This window comes from Mustela nivalis (genome assembly GCF_964662115.1).
Source record: "Mustela nivalis genome assembly, chromosome: 9".
NCBI classification, from domain to species: Eukaryota; Metazoa; Chordata; class Mammalia; order Carnivora; family Mustelidae; genus Mustela; species Mustela nivalis.
The window spans coordinates 114,710,035-114,720,040 of record NC_139028.1 but is presented as its reverse complement, the minus strand read 5'-3'; the positions used below and the strand labels follow the sequence as shown (position 1 = coordinate 114,720,040).

Sequence of the window (10,006 nt, the reverse complement as noted above, 5' to 3'; positions counted from 1 at the left end):
TCTTGTTGATTGAAACAGAAAGAGGGGTACCTGGAAAACTATTCAATCCTTTCATTTTCCAGGTAAAAAAAGGCACAGCCCAGAAAAGATGAAGGACTTTCCAGAGGTCACACAACTAGTGAGCAAATGGGTAACTGAGCCCCCTGAGCCAGCCAACCAAACCCCCTACTCCACGTCTCTGAAGATCCAGGATTCTTGGTTGGGAACAGGCTTGCGCAGCCCCCATCCCCGGAATGGAGTCTCCATTGTGGAGTGACTTGGAAGTCGGACCAGGAAGACCGTCCTCTCTCAGGGACCCGCTGGCTGCAGGGAGCCCACTAGGCAGGCTCCAGCTCACTTTACCTCCCCATGGAACATTTACACCAGTCCCCAGGGCCCTTCTGCTGTGGGAAGGTGAAGTGGCAGACATTGGAACAGCTTTGGATGCTAGCCCTCCAAACATCCTGGTCTATGACATTGATCTAAGCACACTGACCCGTCACGGCGTCTGGTGTTCGTGCGGTCCAGGAGGCAGCAACTGTGCGAGCAGAGATGGAGAGGTGGGTTGCTCATTTCTAGGGTGGAGCTGAAGACAGAAGTAGGAGGAGGATGTGGAAAGATCGAGAGGGTGTCCAGCGCCAAGGGCAGAAGCAGGGGCCCAGACCTGTGGTCAGCCTCCCTGGCGCCCGTCCTCACCAACCAATCCAACCCCAGCTGTCAGGATCGCAGCCAGCCCTGGGAAGTGGGGGCCAAGCACCCCGCCCTCCGGGAGCTCCTAGCTGGGGTGGTGCGACCCAGCAGAGGAAAGAAGACAGAAGGTGGATCTGTGCCAAGGCATGTGATGGGGGCCCGGGTGTGGAGTACGGAGCGCCCGGCCTCGTCATCTCGCTGGGTGTGACCCATCCAAGCCCGCCTCCCCACCTGCCTGAGAACTCTCATTTGTGAAATGGGAACAGTCCACCTGCCCTCCGCCCAGGGAGTCTCCACCATCCTCTGGGCTGGAGGGTCACAGGGAATCTTTAAGCTATCTCTTTTCCCCAGCTACTGAAAACCCTGTGACGGCTCCCCAGGCAAAGTGGTGTCCTGGTCCTTTGCGCCTTGTCCCTCGTGGACCTGTCCTCACCTCCCCCACTCTCACCTGTCCCCCAGGAAGACGCAGATGTGCCTGGATCTCCCCAACACTCCAGCTGAGCCATATCCCCGTGCCCTTCCCTCTGGGAGGGCGGGGAGTCACCCTTGCCCTGTTCTCCGCTGTTCGAGAAGCCTTCTCTGCTGCCCACTCTCCAAGAGCCCGTCTCTGGGCACACCTGCTTCCCCAGCCAGCTCCTGGAATATGGGTTCACTTCCGTGGCTGTGGCCATGGTGGATTCCAGGGGCTGTGCCTGTCATCCGGCCTGAAGTCTTCCCCAGAGCAGGGCTCTGATTTCCATTTTCCAAGATTTCCATTTTACAGAGGGCTAAGTATCGGCTGAGCTGACAGCTTGTGTCTGGAGCTCTGAGAAGGGAGACAGGGCCTTGTGGGGGTGGGGCAGGAAGGTTCGGTGACAACCACAGTGCAGGGTGATGAGAGACCTTCCTCCCACGCCCGTTCCTGCCTTGGCACTAGAGGAGAGACTGCGTCCTGGGGAGGTCCTGGGGCAGCTGTCTGGTCTGCGGCTGGGCCCACTTTCCTGGATCCTAATGCCCATAGCCCTGCCAAGGCCCAGCCAGGCCAAGGTGAGGTGAGGACACACTGTACTCTGAGCGCCAGGTTCTCATTGAACAGGCACTTCTGTGTGCTGGCCCCGTGCTCAGTGCATGTGCGCCTTGGCCTATCTCATCCCCAGGATGCCTTTAGTCTGATGCTATTATTAGCGCCCCCATTTGCCAGAGGTGGCCGCTGAGGCTCAGAGAAGGGACCCACCCCGGGTCACATCAGGTGAACCTTCTGGAACTGCTAGGAACCGAGGACCAAATGCTCTTAATGCTTTGCATGCGTTCACTTGGGGAATACAGCAACCAGTGAGGAGGGGTCGGTTTTGCATTTATTGAACAGATGAGGAGACCGAGGCAGAAAGAGGGGTTAGCGTCTTGCCCAAGTTCACGGAGCTAGTAAGTGGCAGAGTCAGGGCTTTAACTCAGGCATTTGGCTACAGAGCTTTTATAGACTTTGCTCTCCTGCCTGATGACGCAGGTGGGGAGGAGGGGGCGGCGATGCTGTTCCTTTTCAGAACACAGCATGCCCTGATTTGCAAAGCTTTTGTGCACTTGGTGCTTGGTGTGCCCTTTGGCTCAGGAAGACGCAGAGATCAAGATTTCCATTTTACAGAGGAGGGTAATCACTGGCTCAAAATCACTCCCCAAGTTAGTTGCAGGGTAGGGGCCGGGGGCCCCAGGCTTGGTACTCAGGCTCGGCCTCCAGCCCTTCTGACTATCTGGGCACTCTGAGTGAAGGGGCTTTGTGTGCACAGGGTGGGCAGAGAGTTCTGGCCTGCTGGGACCTGAGTGTCCTTGTCTGTAAAACGAACGGCCTGGATCCGTTGGGCTCTCTGTGTCCTTCCAGCTGAATTCGCTGTCCTTGCTCTGAGAGGTGCTTGGGGACGCGGTGTTCCCCGCTTGCCTTGTTGCCTTCCCCGTGATGGCAACCAAGTGGCCCCATTTCCCCTGCAGGATATTTCCCCCCACCTGCTGGCCTCCTCGCATCCCGCTGGCTCAGGAATGGGGCCTCCTGCTTGATCTGCCTTGTGAGCTCCTACCCCATTCTGCTTCGAAACAGAGCCGCTGGTCATCAGTCTGTCTGCCTGTCTGTCTCCCTCTCAAGCAGAACTGTGAGCCTGAGCACCAAGGTCCTGTGGAAGGACCTTGAGAAATAGTGTCTCTGGTTCTGGAAACGCACAGAGGGGCAGGGGGTGGGTTGAAGGGCCCCAGGTCCCTCCAGCTCTTGGATCTGAGCCCCCACAGCATGGGAGAGGCCAGGGAGGCTCTCCCCTGCGGGCAGCAGGACCGGAACCCGGGGGCACAAAGCCTGCTCTGCTCTGTGTGACCTTTGGGCACAGGCGGGCCGAGGGTGGAGCCCTTCGAGAGCCCGGTGCTGGCTGCGTCATCTCTCCACACAGGTCACCCCTGCCACGCACATCGGGGAGGCCTCCAACGGTGTCACCTCCTCCCGCTCAGACCTGTGATACAGACAAAGTCCGCTGAGGTCGGCTAGCTGGTCGGCTCAGGAGCTGGCCGGCCCGGAAGCAGCCTTAGACCCCCTCCCTCTCACCTTGATTGAACCCAAGCCCCTATTCGGTGTGGCCCAGCTTGGTGTGGTGCCCGTGCCCCTTCCTGTCAACTCACCCCACCCCAAAAGCTGACAAGGCAAGGGTATCCTCTCTTCTTGACAGAAGCTGAGGCCCCCAGGGGCATGAGTGTGTGAGGGACAGTCACAGAGCCGGGCCTGAGCCCAGTGGCCTGCCCACCCCAGGGGAGTGAAGTCTTCACGTGCAGACAAAACCAAGACGGGCAAGACCCAAGGAGGGCACAGCTGGGGAGACAGGGAGGTGGGGAAGGGGGCCGTCGGCCACATGTATGTCCAGAGCCTGAGCCAGGGACATCTGTCCTGCCATAGACCATTCACATGGTTTGCACCTCCCAGATGCTCTTTCTGGGCCTCCCAAGCAACTCCCTCCACCTGGAACACTCCCTCCCTCCCTCCCTCGGCCTAGCTAACTCTACCCCTTAGTGGCAGAGGACTCAGGACTTCAACAACTGTTTGCCGAGCACCTTCAAGGAGACAGACACCGTCCAAGGTGAGCGGTTTGCAATGAGCAAAGAGAATTGTCCCGCCTTCTGGAAGTTTCCGTCCCCAAGGAACCACACAGAGCTGACAGGAAAGAGCAGGGATAGACTCGCGGCTGTCACGAGCAGCCCCCAAATCAGAGGCTTCACACGAAGCCTATGGCCTATGTTGAGGTCCTAGCATGGTTGAGATGGGTGACGGGGGCTCTGCTTCTGTGCCACTGTCATCCCCTAACTTCAGAGCACCCTTGGGTCCTCTGCACTGGGCAGGCCTGTGAGTGAAGAGGGAAGCATTGAGGGCTGGGTGGGGAGGCTTGGCTACTGGTTCTGGAGGGGCATGTGTGCCACGGGTACTCATGCTCCACTGGCCAGAGCTTGGCCACAAAGCCACACCAAGTCTGGGAGCTGTCACCTAGCCGGCACATCGGGTTTCAACACCCGGCCAGTCTCTGCCAGGCAGAATCACACAAACACTGTCTTAGTTTCTTGGGGCTCCTGTAACTATGCCCCAAATTCTGCGGCTTAAGCAATAAGAATGTATTATCTCGTGGGGCTGGAGGCTCCAGGGGACGATATTTCCCGACTCTGCTGGCGGCCACTGGTCGCTGCGGGCAACCCTAGCCTTCCTGGGCTTGTGGTCACTTCACTGCACTCCACGCCGCCCCCGCCTTCACGGCCTCGCCCTCTGTGTCTTTTCCTTTGTGCGTCTCTCTAAGGAAGCTTCTTGTTGGAGTTGGGTGCCTCCCACCCCAAGAATCCAAGAGGACCTCCTCATCCCAAGATCCTTAATTTTTTAAAGATTTTATTTATTTGGGACAGAGAGAGCATGAGCAGGGGTCATGAGAGGGAGGGGGAGAAGGAGAAGCAGGCTTCTCACTGAGCAGGGAGCCCCATGTGGGACTCGCTCCCAGGATCCCAGGATCATGACCTGAACCCAAGGCAGACGCTTAACCAACTGAACCACCCAGGCGCCCCATTCCTCCACTGAATTGTATCTGTAAAGGTCTTTTTTTCCATAGCAAGCAAAAGTCACAGGTTCTGGGGATTAGAATATGGACGGATCTATTTCGGGGCCACTTTTGAGGCCGGATCATGTGGACCCCTTCCCATGGCCACTGGCCTCCAAGAGACCAGAAACAGAAGCAGCAAGGCCTCTTAAGGCCCCAGCTCAGAAGTCCTACATCGTGATTTCTACCGCATTCAGTTAGTCTGAGCAGGGCAGGGCCCACCAGATTCAAGGGGAGGGAAAATAGAATTCCTCCCCGGATGGGAGGCGTGCCTCACTCACTCAACAACTTATTGAGTACCTAGTATGGGCCGGGCTCTGAGCCGGGCACCGGGGTCCTAGTGGTGAGCAGGCCAGGCCCCCACAGAACCTTCTGTTTTGTGGATGATGGAAGTTCATAACTGGACAAACCGGTCACAGAGCATGACGAATAGAGCAGCAAGGATTCGGGCTAGAAAATCCCTGGGGACACAGAGGCCAGGATGAGTCTAGAGGGCAGATACCTGGAGGGTGACAAAGACACCTCCCCATTTCTGGGCCTCAGTTTCCTCCTCTGGATGAGGGTTTGCCACAGCTATGGACTCAAACTATTCTTCCTGGAGTCCTGGGGCTGCCCAGAGGCGCCCAAGAGGCTACTGCAGAGGGTGGCAGAGCAGCGAGCTTCTAAAGTTTGTGACTTGTTGGTCTGGAAGCTTCTGATCAGCTCCCAGATTCCAGCTTCCAAGCCGGGCACCCCAGTCTCTGATCCCAGTGGCTGTCTAGAACAAGATTTCCCCAGGAGCCCTCTTGTTCCTCAGTGGCCCTGTCGGGGTTCTGGACTCTGTGGAAACCGGGAACCTTCCTTTCTGTCTGGTTGGACCCTCTTCCCACCATCCCAGGACAGACCTCGCTCTGGGACACCCCTCACCTTAGACCTTGGGTCTGTTTCAGCCAAGGGACCCCACAAGAAGTGCCAGTGTCTCTCAAAGAGCTCAGACCCTTTGGGGTAAGACCGTCCCTTCGGTGTAGCCTTGAGCCTTTCGCTCTTTCTGGGCCTCGGAGGGAGCCCAGCCTCATGACAGTGCACAAGGCAAAGCACTCTCCCCGAAGCTGGTGGGAGGGGTGGCAAGTCCTCTGGGGAGTGAGGTCAAGAGAAGTGGCAGGAAAGACCCAGCCTCCTGGGGACCCATGGGGAACCCATCCCTGGTGCCCCCAGTCCACCATTCTGGCAAATTCTGAGCCAAGCCTTTCCCTCATCAGGCAAATTAATCACTAGGCACGTAGTTTACTTCAGCTTGGCAATCTTTATTCCTAGGTTCAGCCCCAAGGGTGGGAACTGGGTGTGGGTGGGGCCAGAGATGCCAAAAACAATAATTCCTTCCTCACTCTGGGCCTCAGTTTCCATTTCGGTCGCACAAGGAGGGAAGGCATCCCCTGCTTCCTTCACTGGGACACTGTGAGGGTTCAAGTGACCACATACAGGCCTGGGCCTTTCAGCCACACAGCTCCGGTACTGACAAGTGCCCTGACTCAGTCCTTGCCCCTGGAGGGCTCGCTGTCAGGGAGGGAGACCCGTCTCGCCCACCGCTAGCTGCTGGCAGGCGGGGCGTGGGGAGCGTGGGGGGACAAGAACCTCTCAGCCATGGGTCTGGCTTCACTGAGCTCTGTCCTGGAAGTTCATGACTGGGCTTGTGTGGGGCGAAGGGTGTCAACACCCCTACTTCTAGGCAGGTAAGGCCCTCATACCTGTCACTGTCCAGGGATGCCCCCTTGCCCAGAGGGCAGAGTCCACCAGGAAACAGAGATGAGCCCCCTTCTTCGCAGCCCTTTTGGGGTCTTCCTTGCAGGCTGGTTTTGGAGTGGAGGGCCAGGGCCGAGGGGCAATCACAGGACCCTCGGGTGAGCTGATGGCAGAGGCCTTGGTGCACCGTGGAAGGAAGGCACGAGTGGTCCATGCAGAGGGGTCCAGAAGGCCCAGAAGTGGTGGGTCAACAGACATAGCCATGCCGTCTGGGTGCCCCAGGGGCCTGCACTGCTTCCGACACCCTTAGCTGGTGGTGCCCTGAGGGGGCTGTGGGGAGGCTTGCCGGCTCAGGGTCACACCCGGGAAGCTGGAGACAAAGCTCTTCCATCTTCTCCTCACCTGCTGGAAGACAGAGGAGTGGGGAGATCAGGGCTCGGTCTCAGGGCTTTGCGGTGGGCTTCAGTGTTGTTCCACCTACTGCCACGAGGTGGTGGTAGACCGCAGAGACCGGGGCACTGCGGGGGGAGGAGGGGACACCTCGTCCAGAATAAGGAGGGAGGGCCAGGATCCCGCAGCTCCCACCAACGAGGTCAGGATTCCCCCTTTCCTGGGGCAGAGGAACACAAGATGTAACCCCGGGGAAGTTGTATTGGCTGATCTCCTTGCCTCCAGCGAAATCCACCCATGTAACCACTGCCAGATGGATCATTTTAGAACAGCTCTGACCCTATCACCAGCCGGCTCTAAAACCTTCCGTAACTCCCCAGTGCCTAGGGGATAAATCCCAAATGCCTTTAGGGCCCTCTGAAACGTGGTGACTGGATACCTCTCTTCCAGCCTCATCGCCAGACAGTTCTGCTGTCTTCTTGGTCCTTGGTCCCCCATGTCTCTACTTCTGAGCCTTTGCTGCCCTGGGTCCCTCTCTGTGGAGTCCCCACCATTCCCCTGCAGTGCTCCTCCGTCCATCAACCCGCAGCCAAACCTGCTGATACTGCTTCCGCCACTGCTGCCTTTTTCCTTGCTGGGCCTGGATGAGCCGCTCCGTGTCCTCCGGGCCCCCTGGCAGCCACTCCTGACCGGGCAACTCCAGCCTTTCTGAGCCTTCGATGGAGGGCCTGGACTCCTCATGCCCCTGCGTGAGGCTCAGTGCCCTGCGCAGTCTGCTCTCTCGAGGCTTCCCCCAGGGCTCCTGGAGTTTGCCGTAGGTGGGCCGTGGTCCTCGCAAGGACTGGCTGCGTGGGCCCGACCCCATGGTTCTGGAGGCCGAGAGCGCTGGACAGCTGCAGGCCCCTTGGCTAGCCAGTGGCTTCTGAGATGGCCTGGAGTCTCTACCCTTGTGATGGGAACTTATTTGGGGGCAAAGGTTGGTACTGCTGAGGTGGCCATCATAAACCAAAGGGCAGGCCACAGGGTACAAGCATCCCTGAGTCAGCACCCCCACTGCCTCTCTCTACCCGCGGGAAAGTCATCCAAGAAAGACACAGACCTGGTGAGCAGACCTGGGGCCAAGGCCAAAAAGAAATCGTCCAAAAGTATGGTTCTAGGCATGCTCAATGACCTGGTCTTGTGCGACAAAGGAACATAGGACAAATTCTCTAAGTTCTCAACTCTAAGCTTAGAGCCCCAGCGGTTGTGTCTGAGAGAAGATTCGAGGTCCCCTGGCCTGGGTCAGCCCTTCAGGATCTCCTCAGGAAAAGGACTTACTAACCTAGTTTCAAAGCACAGAGCTCGAGTCATCAATGCTGGTAACACTGAGGGCAGAGATGCCCCTCCTGCCGGTGGGGACACGTGAACAGATCCCACCAAGGGGGCACCCTGAAAAAGAAAACATTATTAAATTTAAGAAGGAAGTAGGAAACGGGACAGTTCTGGTCTAGAAGAGTCAAACTCATAGAGACAGAAGGTGGCGCGGGGGCTGCCAGGGACTGGTTGTTTCCCGGTTGTAGGGCTTCAGACCCCCAGAAGAAACGTCCCAGAGATTGGGAGAATGGCACCATGAACACAGTAGTGCTACTGAATTGTACAGAAAAACGGCTACACAGTAAAATGTACGTTTCTGGATATTTTACTGCGGCTGGACATGACTCATTAGCCCAGACGAATCCCTAACCCTTCTCACTTGGTCTTATCAGCTGCAAAATGTGTCGCTGTGAAAATCCGATGAAATCGTGGATGTGGAAGAGCTAGACCACCAGCAGCGGCTCTTTCAGCCTCATGATAGCCCTGTGAGGTGGGCCCTGTCATCCCCATTTTGTAGATCGGGAAACAGAGGCTCGGAGGGGACCCACCTGCGGGAAGCACGCCCAGTAAGAGGCTGAGCTGGGACTCGCTCCTTGGTCAGAACCCATGCTGCGCCCATTCTGGTCCCCCTGCTCTGGTGTTGGTGGCCGAGGTGGGACCCAGAGCCGGGGGTCCTCCTCTGTGTTTGGGCTGCTGCCCAGGGCCCCCTGTCTGGGGTCAGGGAAGCGCTGGCTGCAGCTCTGGGCTCATCCTTGACCTCTCCCGAGGGCTGGCCTGGCTCTCTTTCCTCTGTCTCTCGGGGTTGCTAGGCCTTCCCGGGGTGAAGGGTCTTGTCATGTCCTCCAGGCTCGTCTCTCAGCCAGAGGAGCTCAGGCAGAGCCACGGTGAAGAGGAGCATGGAGAAGAAGGGTCCTCTTTTTTTTGTTTTTAATTTTTTTAAAAAGATTTTACTTATTTGACAGACAGAGATCACAAATAGGCGAGAGGCAGGCAGAGAGAAGGGGGAAGCAGGCTCCCTGCTGAGCAGAGAGCCCGATGTGGGGCTCGATCTCAGGACCCTGGGATCATGACCTGAGCTGAAGGCAGAGGCTTTAACCCACTGAGCCACCCAGGCGCCCCAAGAAGGGCCCTCTTTACTCCAACCCTGACCAACCCTCTAATGTCCAACCCAGAGGCCAGCCCTGGTGCTGGATGAAAGGCAGCAAAGCCATTGTTTATCGATCAGGACCCTCACCCCCATGCAATGGGCTCAGAAAACCCCTCCCCCCAAACCCCCACTCTCACTGAAGCCTGGTCCAGGAAGAGTTCGCTGACTCAGACTTCTGGGACGTGCTGGGGTGAATCATGCTCACTCTTGTGTCAAGCAGGCAGCTGCTCGATATCCTCCTGCCAAGTGTGTCATCTTACAACTTCCCCAGCCCATGGACAAAATGTGTGTTCCCTTCCTTCCCTGCTGCCTCCCTGCCTTCATGTCAGCTGGGAAGCACTTGCCTTTTCCAGACGCTGCTGTGCTCGGGGATAACCAGCCTGGGAGCCCACTGTCCCCTCTGCATGGCTGAGGGAGGCAGCCCCCCTCCTGCTCCCCACCCCCCACCCCCCAACACAGTTTAAACACAGAGATTGTTACAGGATTTTTCTTTCTCCGCTGATGCCCACGGTTCCTGGCCATGCCACTGGGAAGAACGAAGCCGTAGACGGGACAGAGGGGCGGGCAGGATGCGAGGTTACCGGAGGGATTTACTGAGCGATCGCAAAAGTGATAGCACAAACTTCAAGGAGGAAGGAGACCCGGAGGG

The 10,006-nt window shown here is 57.7% G+C and overlaps 1 protein-coding gene across 2 annotated transcripts; it reads right to left on the bottom strand.

Moving 5' to 3' along the window:
• Positions 1-6,020: 6,020 nt before the first annotated feature.
• Positions 6,021-7,801, bottom strand: LOC309841385 (uncharacterized protein C11orf86 homolog). 2 transcript variants are annotated; one of them, XM_082684270.1, is made up of 2 exons: positions 7,453-7,801; positions 6,021-6,872 (listed from the first exon to the last, which is right to left on the bottom strand). In XM_082684270.1, exons 1-2 carry the CDS (start codon positions 7,720-7,722, stop codon positions 6,774-6,776), a joined length of 369 nt encoding a protein of 122 aa, XP_082540396.1. In that variant the 5' UTR covers positions 7,723-7,801; the 3' UTR covers positions 6,021-6,773. The 2 variants fall into 2 exon arrangements, with proteins under 2 accessions (XP_082540396.1, XP_082540397.1); XM_082684271.1 differs by having other exon boundaries at positions 6,021-6,869.
• Between the last annotated feature and the right edge of the window lie 2,205 nt (positions 7,802-10,006).